General features: G+C 45.0%; 1 protein-coding gene across 2 annotated transcripts in view; it reads right to left on the minus strand.

Annotated features, from left to right (window-relative positions):
* Positions 1-14,160, minus strand: part of Atp6v0a4 (ATPase H+ transporting V0 subunit a4) — a 43,613-nt gene extending 29,453 nt beyond the window's left edge. The window contains exons 1-8 of one of the 2 annotated variants that reach the window (XM_052172471.1): positions 14,044-14,160; positions 12,881-12,959; positions 12,523-12,617; positions 8,013-8,138; positions 7,367-7,461; positions 5,322-5,448; positions 1,959-2,041; positions 1,075-1,168 (exon numbers count right to left, since the gene is read on the minus strand). In XM_052172471.1, coding sequence (XP_052028431.1) covers positions 1,075-1,168; positions 1,959-2,041; positions 5,322-5,448; positions 7,367-7,461; positions 8,013-8,138; positions 12,523-12,617; positions 12,881-12,959; positions 14,044-14,160 — 816 coding nt within the window. Of the gene's footprint in view, positions 1-1,074; positions 1,169-1,958; positions 2,042-5,321; positions 5,449-7,249; positions 7,259-7,366; positions 7,462-8,010; positions 8,139-12,522; positions 12,618-12,880; positions 12,960-14,043 lie in introns of both variants that reach the window. The other variant, XM_052172472.1, reaches the window with a different exon arrangement.
* Between the last annotated feature and the right edge of the window lie 208 nt (positions 14,161-14,368).

The raw sequence follows: 14,368 nt of genomic DNA on the forward strand, positions 1-14,368 counted from the left end.
ATAAAACCTAATTTCTAAACCCACACACTGAAGATTTAAATTGTGCTGGCCTATTCAGTAGCCATGTCCAACTTTGAGAACTTAGATTTGATAAAAAATTAAATAGGGACTCTATTAGTGAAGCACTTGACAACCGAATTCAATCCTAGAACCATCTAAGAGTGCCGGGCACTGTGGGATACGCTAGTAATCCAAGGCTTGGGGGCAGAGACAGAAAGATCCCTGAGACTTGCTGCCCAGTTATCCTACCTAACTGGTGAAATCAGGGACCCTGTCTCAAAGAAGGTAAGTGGTATCCCGGAAGATAATATCTGAAATTGAAATTGCTCCCCCAGCTTCTACACGTGAGCACATATATGCAGGCACCTGTGGGTGTGTGTGCACAAAATTTAAATAGAAAGCAAAATTCAGTCCCTTAGTGAAACTAGCCATATTTCAAGAGTTCAACAGCTGCCTGTGCCCCATAAGCATGGCTGCAGAGCAATTCTGTCACATGGAGAGTTACAATGGGCAGCACCACCGATACAGAGTATCAGATCACCCATCAGATATAGGCCCAGCCACTTCAACAACCAGCTTCCCTGCTGCTGCGGTTCCAGAGTGTTCTCATCACAGACGAGTGATGGTGTCCCTAGGGATGATGACAGGCCTTTCCAAGGAAGCGTATCTGGGGTGCATCTAGCACTCACACGGGAAAACCAGCTTCACTGTTTTCACAGTGGTTAATCGGCGGAGCAGTTTGGTACAGGCAAACTGGTTGTTCCACTCAGGTGGCTGACGTGTTGGTTGCAGACTCACCAGGCAAAGGTTGGCCATAAAGGGCTCCTTTCATCAGATACGGGCGGCTGGCTGCCTTGAGGTAAGCTAGGGCTGTGGTCCACTCTAAGCTGGGAGCAGCATGTGACAGTCATGCAGGATTATCAGCCCCTGCTTACTGAACGCTGCTTTCTAGTTGTGAAATCTGCTGCAGCTCCAACCAGAACTGCATAGCAAACATTCCAGGCAGGGGCCTGGGCCAAGATCCACATGGAAAAGGCAGAGCCCATCAGCCCCTGGGCCGAAGCCCTCACTCACAGTGATTAAGTCTTCCAGCCTCACGTTGACACTGGCCAACATCTCTCTGCGCTCAGCTGCGTGCTCCGGGCAGGGGTAGATGGTGGCACGAAACCTGTGTTAAACACATTCCAAAGGACACACATGAGGTACTGCAGAAAAGCTTCTACAATCCCACAATGCTATGAGGCTGTCACTGACTGATATGACTCAAATGGCCGAGCCTTGACTAAAATGGCCTCCTGTGTGGTCCTTAGAAAATGATTCACAACAGCTGGGCACAGTGCCTCGTGCCTATAACCCCCGGCACTTAGAAGGCTGATGACACAGGAGGATTACAAGCTCAAAGCTCCTTCAGAGAGAATCCCAGGCCAGCCTTGGTGTGTACCTCAAGGGGAGGGCGGTTTCCTAGCCTGAGTGAGGCCCTGGGTTCAATCCCCAGCAAAACATACACACACAAACATAGGTAACATCAAGATGGTTCTACGGAAACAGCTGAGCCATGGTGATTACTTTCTCCTTTTCTATTTGCTCTTTTTCAGGGCCAGTGAATCAAATCCGGGCTCTCCAGCATGTCAGGCAAGTGCCCCACCACAACGCCGCAGCTCCCTCTCCAGTCAGCCCACTCAAGAGGCAAGCAACAGTAGAAGAACAAGGGATAACCGGGACCAGGCCCTGTCACTACTTAGTTATCTTGATAACTGGTTTAGTTACCTTCTCCCTATTCATAGGCTCACAACTATTGAAAGTCCTTGTGTCTTCAGCATCATTTAAAATGATCTTCTGAAGTTACTCTGAAGTCCTAGTCGACTTCAAAGAGGGCCCAGTCCTGTGCATTCTGCACGGCACAACTCTTTACCCATGTCCAACCCCAACCAATCACCAAGACGATGCGACAGTCTCACCCATCACAGATCTTCTTGATTTTCAGCCTTAGCTGTTCTCCTTGGTAAAATATGATGAATATATTCTTTTTAATTTCTTCTTTCTGGAATATCAGAAAAAATTATTTTCCTTCCTTCCTTCCCTCCTTCCTTCTTTCCCAGAGTTGGGGATGGATGCCCTGTGTAAATATTCCACCACTGAGCTATACCTAGCAGAACATAAACTATAAAATCTGAAAGCCCCAAAGTAACAGGGGCGTTGCTTGCTAATCAACGAGGCCACAGGTGGGTGTCTAATTCTGCTCTCACCCCCATGGGGAAAAGCCATGCTCACACCTAAGAAAATACCTCCAAGAGAGGCCAGGGTATGCCAAGGGTCAAAACAGCAATAGCTAGCAGGGCAGCGGAGCAGCCGTAAACATCTGCATGTTACAGGTTAGTCTAGCCCAGCTGCTTAACAAAGGGGAAGCTGTGACTAAGTTTTGACTCACACAGCTACTGACTAGGTGCCCTTAAGAACATTGCTTAGGCCGGTGGGTGTGGTGGGTATGTTGGCACACGCCTTTAATCCCAGCATTCAGGAGGAACTTAAAGTTTCAGGCAGTCGGGGCTAAGTAGAGAGACCCTGCTCAAAACAAAGGAACAAGCATAAGGGGGGGAAAAAGCCATTGCTTAAAGTGTGTTGCAGACTGGGGAATATAGCTTGCTCTGTGGCTGAGAGTGTGCTTGGCTTGTACAAAGCCCTCGGTTCAAATCTCAGCAATGCAAACACAAAATTTATTTGTAAAGATGCAAATATGAACTGAAACTGCTGTCAGCTTGCTGTCACTGCTTTTCATCTGAAGTGATAAAGAAAAACTACAAAACGAGTTGCTGAAGACGACAGTCCAATGACCGTGTCACAGCACTCAGGGCCCTGGACTCAGGTGCTACTCAGAGAGAGGCCACTTGTCAGGCCCAGAAAGTGTCATGAAAATGGCATACACCCTTCAAACCAGTAAGCCTACCTTCCTTGGATTCATCTTACAGAATTGATTCATTAAGAGGTAAAACTCCGCACGGACTAAGACGATGAGAAAAAGTCTTGAGTCAAAGCTGGCCTAGGGATAGCTACGCTATCTCAAAACAACCACCCAAAGGTCAGGAGCAGAGACACTGTGGAGGGTAACAGGAAGCAAGTGTCCAGAGATACATCCTGAAGGTCGCATCACTGAGCGTCCCTCACGGCAGTAAGTGCAAACCGATTGCCTTGGAGACTGCTCATAGGAACAGGTCAGAGGTGCTCTGGAATTTCTGCCAGTGCCTACTTTACACTATTTTCCAAACATCCTCCACCTATGGAAGCTTGTGGTCTTTTTTTGAATGTTGAGGTCATCTAGTTTCTAGATCTGCTACAATCAGGGATCCATTCTGACTTCCTGGCACCTGCTAGGTGACCCTCTGTCCACGATCCTCTATAAATACTCTCTCCCACCACAATGACTACATTGTCAAAACCTAATTGAAAAGTAGCAATTCAACATCACAATTCAAAATAACCATAGAAACCGTATATGGTGCCCATACCTGTGATCTTAGCACTTGGGCACTATAGGCAGGAAGATCAGAGGTTCAAGGCCTGTCTCTGCTACACGGACAATTTGAAGTCAGTCTGGGCCACGTGAAACACTATCAACACACACACACACACACACACACACAAAGAATAAAGGATGCACAGGATTATGGGTAGAAATTTTCTTACTATAAGTGAAAAAGAGCAGAAAAATCATTTCCATATAAAATTATAACTCCACTCAGGAAGAAGAGACAGTGGATCTCTGAGTTCCAGGCCACCCTGCTCTACAGAGTGAGTTCTACGACAGCCAGTATTATACAGAGAAACCTTATCTTGAAAAACCAAATAAATTAAATAAATAATTATAATCGCCTTGGTTAGAGAAAAGCAATACAAGAAGATAGTTAAGGGCTGGAGAGATGGCTCAGTGGTTAAGAGCACCGACTGCTCTTCCAGAGATCCTGAGTGCAATTCCTGGCAACCAAATAGTGACTCACAACCATCTTCAATGGGATCTGATGCCTTCTTCTGGTGTGTCTGAAGAGAGTGGCAGAGTACTCATATACATAAAATAAATAAATAAATCTCTTTTTAAAAAGGAAGATAGAATATATTGGTATACTGGAGAGCATTTGGGGGGTCTTTTTTTTTTAATTACTCACAGGAAAGAGCATGGACATGGTCCCCCACCATCAAAAATAATGTGGCTGAGTTTCTCCCATTGAGTCAGTACATTTCAGACGTATTGGATAAGTCTCGCCCTGGGATAACCTTAGCATCTTCTCACCAGATAAAAATGTGGGTTTTTTCCTTATTCTCTATTTTAACTATCTTTTTTTTTTAATCAAACAAAACTTAAGATTAACATTTTAGCTTCTCCTCTGGAACATTACGGACTTTTGGCTTCTGGGAGTGAAGAACAAGTAGGCTTAAATATTAATTGCAAGGCTAGAGGAAGCAATTAGCTCATGGAGTTAACAGGAATAACCCTATAGCTTCAGGGAAGAGCCTTCTCAGGGAAGCCTGTGGACTGCAGGCAGCAAGCATCCTTTTATTTTGTCAGCATCACCTGGGAGGCCCTAAGAAGTGCAGATGCTCAGGCTCCTGGCTCCACCCCAACACAGCTAGATCCCAGGTGACCCTTCAACTCTGGGGCACACACTGAAGCTTGAGAAATGGGCTGTACTCAGCTCTGGATGATGGAAACATCAGCCTCAAATGGTACTAGTATTTACATTTCTAGAAACAATATGCCTACCTACACAGTTGGATGAATGAATCAACTATGCTGTGTTAAGAAGAATTGGTCCACTGGGCAGAGGTGGTGCACACCTTTAGTCCCAATGCTTGGGAGGCAGAGGCAGGCAGATTTATGAGTTCAAGGCCAGCCTGGTCTACAACATTAGTTCCAGGACAGCCAGGGCTATACAGAGAAACCCTGTCTTAAAAAACCAAAAAGAAGAAGGAAGAAGAAGAAGGAGGAGGAAGAGGAGGAGAAGGAGGAGGAGGAGGAGGAAGAGGAGGAGGAGGAGGAGGAGGAGGAGGAGGAGGAGGAGGAAGAAGAAGAAGAAGAAGAAGAAGAAGAAGAAGAAGAAGAAGAAGAAGAAGAAGAAGAAGAAGAAGAATTGGTCCTTGAATAGACCTGTCCAATGTACTAAATTTAAATGGTGGGGGGACGCGGGGGGGGGGGGGAGGTGAGATGAGGAGAGAAGAAAGGGTTAAGGAAAGAGAAAGAAAGAGAAGAAAGGAGGTGGGGGAGGAAACAGAGATAGTTGCTTGAGAGAGGGTGGCCTCACAGAGCCCCCCTGCAGGCCCGGGCTGCCCACCGTCACAGGATCCTCCAGAAGGGCGTCCATTTCACTGAACTTCAAGTACACATTTCCCCGGCAAACTCTCCACAGCAGCCTCTCGAAGGAAGCCATCCTCTCCCTGTTTATCACACCGGCCGTGAACCTAGAGAGCAGGAAGAGGAGATATCCATAAGGCCTGGGCCCGTGGGAGGGATGGTGGGAGCTGCTTACAAAGCCACATACGCCCCGGTTCCAGCTCGCTCACATCGTAGATTAGACTGTTTTCTTTGATATTCTGTGTCCTTAATCATTGCAATTCTATCTATACTATATATAACATTATATGCTATATATTATATAGTGTATATAATATGTATTATATATAATAGACCTTTTTATGGTGTTGAGGCCAATGTCAGTAAATATTCAATGGTCTCGACACACTTTTATCTTTAAAAAGCAATCCGTTATGAAACACACATTAGCCAGGTGGTGGTGGCACATGCCACATGCTTTGATCACAGTACTCAGGAGAGGGAAGCAGATGGATCTTGTGAGTTTGAGTCCAGCCTAATCTACAGAGCAAGTTCCAGAACAGAGGTAAACAGGAAAATCCTGTCTTGAAACACACATACAGCTGGGCGGTGGTGGCGCATGCCTGTAATCCCAGCACTCTGGGAGGCAGAGGCTGGCGGATTTCTGAGTTCGAGGCCAGCCTGGTCTAGAGTGAATTCCAGGAAAGCCAGGACTATACAGAGAAACCCTGTCTCGAAAAAAAAACAAATCCAAAAAACCAAAAAAAAAAAAAAAAAAAAAAAAAAAAAAAGAAAAAAAAAGAAAAAGAAAGAAACACACACACCACACACACACATACACACACACACACACACACACTGAACACATTGATGTCAAGGTATCCTGGTACATACATAACTGCTAGCCTAAATGTCTGACATGGTCTTCAAACTGTAAATTTTCAATGTTTTATTACTTTAGATTACATTGATCTTGCATTATCTTTGGGTAAAATATTTATATAAACATTATCTTCTTTCCATTTCAAAATTTGTGGGTTTCTCTGTGTAGCCCTGGCTGTCTTGGAGCTCACTATGTAGAGCAAGCTAGCCTTGAACCCATAGAGATCCTCCAGCCTCTGCCCCCTGAGCGCTGGGATTAAAGGTGCATGCCAACAAGCCCAGCTCCATTTCACATTTCATTAGGTTCTCAATGTGTACTGAATGAAAGATTAGGGACCTCCAACCACACTGTTCATAAATACCTTAAACCTCACCAATCTCACGAGAACACTGAAAGCAATCCCATGTTGAATTGTCACATATTCTCAAGAGTATTGTATGTCATATTAGTATCAGATATTTAGGGTTGATTTGCCTGCTCAATTCTGTCATTTTCAAGGATGTTTGAAAACTCCAAGTGCATTTTATCAAACATAAGGGGAAAAAAAACATATCTACCTCCTAACTTTGTCCCAAAGCTAAGGAACAGTCACATATAAAGAATGAGCAGATACTCCTCATTGGGACCATGTACACAGGTATGTTCCAAGCTTGAAAACATAAATATTCATGAGCAAGGGATACTCCCTCCTCCACCTCACTGTAGAAAGAATCTCTTGGGTACTGTATGGAAGCATCACCTGTCAGTCAAATGCTGTTGGCCTATTAGCTTAGGCAGGAAATAGGAGGTGGAAGTTCCGGTACAGAGAGAGGATTCTTGGTATAGAGTCAGGCTCCGAGGATTCACCCAGGAACATGGAGGAGGAAACACGTGGAACCTGAGCAGAGGTGCCTTGCCATGGGACTGAAACTTAGAATAAATGGGATATTCATTGATGAGTTAGCTAGAGGACAAGCCAAAGCTTATGGCCAAGGTGTTTGGGAATATATTTTGAATATCAGAATTGTTTTTCTGGGCGCTTGGGGTGTGGGAGGAAGACCATGCACCCCACCAGCCTTGTGTGTTACTCCTGGGTCTGTTTCTGTGTAGAAGCGTTGTATTCATTTACAGGCTGTTCCAGACACCTATACACACCCAGTTTTTGAGCATGGAGCTATACTAACCCCAGCTTTCCAGTCATGAATGCAGGTATGGCTCTTAACTCCAAGAGACCCGAAGTGTCCTCAACAAAGAAATCTTCACCTAAGTTGGTTTCTGTCTGAAAGATAAAACACCGGCCCTGTCAAACACAGGACAACATAGAACCCCAGGGCTTGCTCTGTTTCTAAGGAAGCTTTGATCTTCCACAGATGTCAACACAAATGAACAGGCAGAGAGCTCCTTGTCAGGAGACCCTGCCCCCAACACAACTTCCCACCCCAAGCTTAAGTCTGCTCAAACCAAGACCCCTCTAGAGTTTTGACTCTCCTTCTCTTGGGCCATACTTTCATTTTCTTAATTGAGACAGGGTCTCATGATGGCGCCTGGCTGGCCTGGGACTTGATCTATAAGCCAGTACTACCCCTGCCTCCCAAGTTTTGCAATTGAGGGGGTGCAACACCATACCCAGCCTAAGCACCACAATATTTTTTTAATTCAATTGAACCTGAGTCACTGCTACTGCACCTGGAATATTTCCCTTCACTGATAGCCTGGCGCTGAGGCAAGAACTAAAGTATTTTATTCTTAGTCCAGACCAGTCAGTTTTCAAAATTGGAACTTAGGACTCTGAGGGAAAGGCCCTTTATCGACTCCACCCCAAATAAACACCTCAAAAAAGTCCTGGGTTTTCTTTAGGAGGTATTTGAGTTCTGTCAATTCCAGAAAGCTCTTCTTCAAAGCCTGATGGTTCTGGTTGGCTTCCTGCAGTTCTCCTTCCAACTTCTCCAGAGTAGTCTGCAGGGGAGGAAAAAGGAGCTGGTTAGAAAGTGTTGAGACATTTCTCCTATACGTTAACTAATCAACCAGTAACCATAGCCAATAACCAGACATCAAAGAGGCAGTCCCCTGTCAGAGCATAGCTGAAGCTGTGCCCTGTTCAGTTGCAAACCATACATCCTTGTAGAATACAATGAAAGCCAGACTGTCCGGACGGGACAATGCAAAAATCACTCTGTGGAGTGGGAGACAGCTCATGAGGAAGTCATGGTGTCTTCCCCATTTAAAACCCCTAGGAGGTAAGTCATTTACACATCGGAGATTCATTCTGCCAGACACACTGTGATGGTGGTTAAAATGCAAAAGAAAGAGACTGTATCATCTCCCTCAACCACTCCCCTGACCACACCCCAGACACCCCAGGTCTACATGGATCTGAAGAGCCAAACACAAAGGAGAGAAGAGAGGGTACAAGAAAGATGAGGAAAACAGCAAGGAGGCAGAAGTGAGCCAAAGAAGAGCTTCTTTTCCCAAATGAGCACATACACACACACACACACACACACACACACACACACACACACAAGAATAAGGCTTGGGATGAACTCTGAGAAAAATCACCAGCAAAATCAAGACAGAAAAGTCGCATGAAGTTAAATCACCTTCTACAGAACAGTCTAGAAACACAAAGAGATAAGGAGGGTGCCGCTTTCACTGACAAAGAAATGGTTAAACTGAGAAATAAGAAAGCAGGTAAGAAGGGGACAGACAAGATGGCTCAGCAGGTAGAGGTGCTTGCTGCCAAGAACAACGACCCACATTCCATTTGTAGGACTCGCATGGTGAAAGGAAAGACCCAACGCCTGAAGCTGTCCCTGGCTTCTACAGCACAGCAAGCGCGCATGAGCACACATGCACACTCAGGGATACACAAATTTAACAATCTGAAAAATAGGTAGACATAAAAAAAGAATCGAGTATATTCTACACAGAATTTGTAAATGTAATATTGAAATTTCACAGCCAGGCACGGTGTCTCACATCTTTAATCCCAGCACTCAAGAAGCAGAGGCATGAAAACTTCTGAGAGTTGGAAGCCCGCCTGGTCTACATAGTGAGTTCCCGACAGCCAGCGCTATATAATAGAGAGACCCTGTCTCAAAAACAAACAAACAAACAATAATATAAAGACCTGGAAGATCACTTTTTTTTAAATCAACGGAAAGGGCTGGAAAGTTGGCTTAGAGTTAAGAACACTTATCTTGCAGGGAACCAGAGTTCAATTCCGAACACCCACGTGAAGGCTCGCAACCACTTATAACAACCACCTGTAACTATCCCAGGAGACCTAATGCCCACTCTTCTGACACCTGTGGACACCAAGCACTCACATGGTGCTCAGGCATACACGCAGGCTAAACACCAGTACACATAAAATAGAATTTTAAAAATAGTTTAAAATAACAAGAAAAAAATAAGTTACAGAAGAAAAACAATATAGCTGACCAAGATAAAATTTAAAATGGAGAACAGTAAGCCATGGTGTGTGTGTGTGTGTGTGTGTGTGTAGCTCTCTATAAATTTGTATGGGTACATATGTGTGTAGCTGTGTGTATATTTGTATGGGTACATATGTGTGTAGCTGTGTATATATTTGTATGGGTACATATGTGTGTAGCTGTGTATATATTTGTATGGGTACATATGTGTATAGCTGTGTATATATTTGTATGGGTACATATGTGTATAGCTGTGTATATATTTGTATGGGTATATATGTGCGTAGCTGTGTATATATTTGTATGGGTACATATGTGTATAGCTGTGTATATGTTTGTATGGGTACATACTGTGTAGCTGTGTATATATTTGTATGGGTACATATGTGTGTAGCTGTGTATATATTTGTATAGGTACATATGTGTATAGCTGTGTATATATTTGTATGGGTACATATGTGTATAGTTGTATATATGTTTGTATGGGTTCATATGTATGTAGCTGTGTATATTTGTATGGGTACATATGTGTGTAGCTGTGCATATTTGTATGTGTACATATGTGTATAGCTGTGCATATTTGTATGTGTTCATATGTGTGTAGCTGTGTATATTTGTATGTGTACATATGTGTGTAGCTGTGCATATTTGTATGTGTACATATGTATGTAGCTGTGTATATGTGTATGTGTACATGTGTGTAGCTGTGCATATTTGTATGTGTACATATGTGTGTAGCTGTGTATATTTGTATGGGTACATATGTGTGTAGCTGTGTATATTTGTATGTGTACATATGTGTGTAGCTGTGTATATTTGTATGGGTACATATGTGTGGAGGTGAGAGATCATCAGCCTTAGGTGCTGTTCCTCAGAAGCCATCTACCTTGACTTGTTGGTTTGGTTGTTTTGATTTGCCTTTCAGATGGGTCTCATGTTGGCCTATTGTCCGTCTCATAGGACAGTGAGCCCCAGGATCTGCCTGTCTCTGCTCTCTCAGTATTGGAATCACAAACATGTACCACTATGTCTATCTTTATTATTGTTGTTCTTATTTAACGTGGGATGTGAGGAATCAAACTCTGGGTCCTTGTTTGTGAAGGAAGCAACTTCCCTATCCTCATGGTTTGAACAGGAATGACCCCCATAGATTCATGTGTTTGAATGCTTGGCCATAGGGAGTGGCACTATTAGGAGGTGTGGCCTTGTAGGAGTAGGTGTGGCCTTGTTGGAGGATGTGTGTCACTCTGGGGTGGGCTTTGAGGTCGTATGCTCAAGCTATGCCCCGTGTGGGACAGTCTCTCCTGCTTTCTGCTGATTAATACGTACAGCTCTCGGCCCCTTTAGCACCGTGGCTGCCTGCACAGTCCTGTTTCCCAGATACGATGGTGGTGGACTAAACCTCTGCACCAGCCCCACTTAAATGCTTTCTTTATAAGCATTGGCCTGGTCATGGTGTCTCTTCACAGAAAAATCAAACAAAACAACAAACAAAAAACTAAGACATCTATTGAGCTATCTTGGCAGTGTACAACTATGTGAGGGTACTAAACTAAAGGGCAGAGTCAGAAACCATGACAATGAAAATGGATTAAGGTCACCTACTAGCCGGGAGGTGGTGGCGCACGCCTGTAATCCCAGCACTCTGAGAGGCAGAGGCAGGCGGATTCTCTGCAGTCTAGGACTAGGCTCGTGTTCCAAGAGATCCAAAGTCCTTCCTATCCTTCTTGGGCACCAAACACACATGGTATACATACATACATACATACATACATACATACATACATACATACATGCAAACACATGTATAAAATAAAAACAGCTATTTTTTTTAAAAGGAAGGCTATCCTCTGCTCCCTGAACTTTATAATGTCAGACAAATTTGGAGCAGTGAGACTCAGAATTCCTCCCTTGGCTCAGCTGAGGGTTTTACAGGACTGTCAATAGAACCAACCACCCCACGCTGAGTCCAGCTGAGTGGACTTTTTTTAAGGTGGAAAGAGCCAGTTCACAGACTTTTTTTATGCCAAGCACATAACTGGAAAACATCCCATTCCACCCATATTGACCCTTTCAGCTCATCCCGTGTCAACACATGAAGACCTCACTGCCTGCGAGAAACTTTGGTGCACAGAAGAAATCTCTCCTCAAAGTGGGGTGAGCTTTGTTGACAAAGCAAAACAGCTCCCCCTTAATTAGCATAAGGGCCCTAAAGTTGCACCCTGGGATTTTCTTAGGATAGTGTCTTAGTTGGGGTTTCTACTGCTGTGGCAAAGCACCAGGACCAAAAGCAACCTGTAGAGAAAAGGGTTTTTTCACCTCATCTCCACATCACAGTCTGTCACGGAGGGTCGTCAGGACAGAACTCAAACTGCACAGGAAGCTGGAGACAGGAGCTGATGCAGAGGCTATGGCTTGCTTCAGCCTTCTTACAGAACCCAGAATCCAGCCCAGGAATGGCACCACCCACAATGGGCGGGGCCTCCCACAATCCATCACTACTGAAGAAGATGCCCTATGGGCTTGCCTAAGCCCAATCTATGGAAGCATTTTCTTAACCAAGGCTTCCTCCTCTCAGATGGCTCCAGTTTGTTTCAAGTTGGTATAAAACTAGCCAGTGCAAGCCGGGCAGTGGTGGCGCATGCCTTTAATCCCAGCACTTTCACAGGATTTCTGAGTTCGAGGCCAGCCCGGTCTATAGAGTGAGTTCCAGGACAGCCAGGGCTATACAGAGAAACCCTGTCTCAAAAAAACAAAAAACAAAAAAACAAAACAAACAAACAAACAAAAAAACCCATACAAAGTAACCCCCAAGAGGAACTATCACCACCTGCTGGGGTGTAAAGGACCTGAGAACCACTTGACCATTCTGAGCTGGTAAAAAGTACCAGTAAAGCACTTACCTCCAGGGTGATCATTTCCCGGGGGAGAGGAGTCTCTGGATCCTTGTCAGGCACTTGGATTATAATCTCATTTTGCATCTCATCTTCCAGAAAACCTGAAACACAGGTGATCATGACTCCCCAGAACTAAGAGGGGGTCCAGCAGAACAGGTGCCCTTGGCCAGCTTGCCCTGTGCTGTTGGAGCTCCTGCCTAGCTTCGGGCCCATCCTCCAACCTTCCGTCCCCTCCACCCTGGGGATCACCTCAGAAAGTATCACTCATAGCACGGAGTTATGCCATGTAGAACGAGGTGGTTACGTCCTACAAACCAGTTACGTCTTCCGGTTCACACTTGGGCAGTAAGGGGAGGTAGCTTACGCAGGATTCTCTCCAGCGACTCGCACCTTCGGACCTCATTCACAAACTTCCTCTGGAAGCTGTTCACATTTGCATTTAGCTGCGAGAAAGGGGAACCACGGGCTTACGTTAGGATCCTTCAACACTGTATCATCTTCTTGATGCTGGAGACTGTTGCTAGGAATGTGTTCGGAATAGATATGGCTGAGCACAAGATGCATGAGTTATAGGCAGGGTGCACCCTCCAGTGCCTACACCCTTCAGTGGGGTCAGGAATATGAGGGACCTTGAATACTGAATGGGTCTACATAGTGCATCTGGGTCACCAACAAGAACTCAACTTGTGCCGTGAGTAACTCTCACACTGGGTCAGGAGAGAAGGCTCAGTGGTTAAGAGCGCTTGCTGTTCTCACAGTTAGGTTTCCAGCACCAGACTCAGGCAGCTCATAGCTGCGTAACTCAGCTCCAGCGGATCCAACGCCTACGGCCTCGAGAGCGCCTGCTCACATGCATGTACTCGCATACAGGCACACATATCTACATGTGATAAAGTGATAAAAATAAAAGCTTTTTAAAACGACTGGTCTCTCCTCAGATGCTATGCTAACAACTAGTGATGCAGGCTCCCGCAAGGGAGCTTGCTGAGGAAATAAAGGACTAATTTTCTAAACTGAACTCAGTAAAAGCTTGACAAAGATATAATGGCCCGTGAGAAGCGACGCCCCAGGCTGCCCATTCCTAGAGTATCTTCACTGGAACTCCGAGTCATTAGTCCCCGCTGACTCCAGAATGTGCTGCCTCTAGGCTGACTAGTCAGAGAAAACAGACTGTCTGCTTTCAATGGATTCACTGGAATCCAGTGGATCCATTCTCTGATTCTTTGGAAATCAGTAATCCACGTGTTCACTGCCCAGATGCATTGGAGAGGTTGTACGAGGATTGAAACAAGGAGATGTCTAACATCCAATCCTTGCACTAAAGCTTCCAGAAAAGACATGGGAGGAGGACTTGTTGACCGTCATCAGAAATCTTAGCCAGAAGTCAGGGCCATGGAATTCCACCCATCCCGGCCTTGGGATCTTCTTCCGGCACCAAGTGTTTTGTTGATTAGCAAGAAGTATTGTGCAAGGGCTATCTGCAGCCTTCCCCACCTCCTCCTTATCTCCAAAGAATGTAGAACCTACATCTTTGAACTGAACCAAGCCAAGTTCTCCCAGCTCAGCCACACAGCAGTAGGCAGCCTCCACCTGGAGAAACACTTGGGATAAGCACATCTCCTCGCTTCGAAACACGGAGGCCATGTTGGCCCAGCCTTAGTCTGGAGGGGAAAGAAACAGAGATTGAAGGTAATAAATAGGTGAAAATCTTAATGTGCTTTCTTTCCGTTAGGATTTTAAAAAATCGGGACTGGATTAAAGTTCAGTGATAGTGTACTGATATAGCACATGTACAGTCCTAGTTCAATCCCCAGTACCTGCTCCACCACAGACAGACAGACAGACAGACAAG

This window comes from Apodemus sylvaticus, chromosome 2 (genome assembly GCF_947179515.1).
Source record: "Apodemus sylvaticus chromosome 2, mApoSyl1.1, whole genome shotgun sequence".
NCBI classification, from domain to species: Eukaryota; Metazoa; Chordata; class Mammalia; order Rodentia; family Muridae; genus Apodemus; species Apodemus sylvaticus.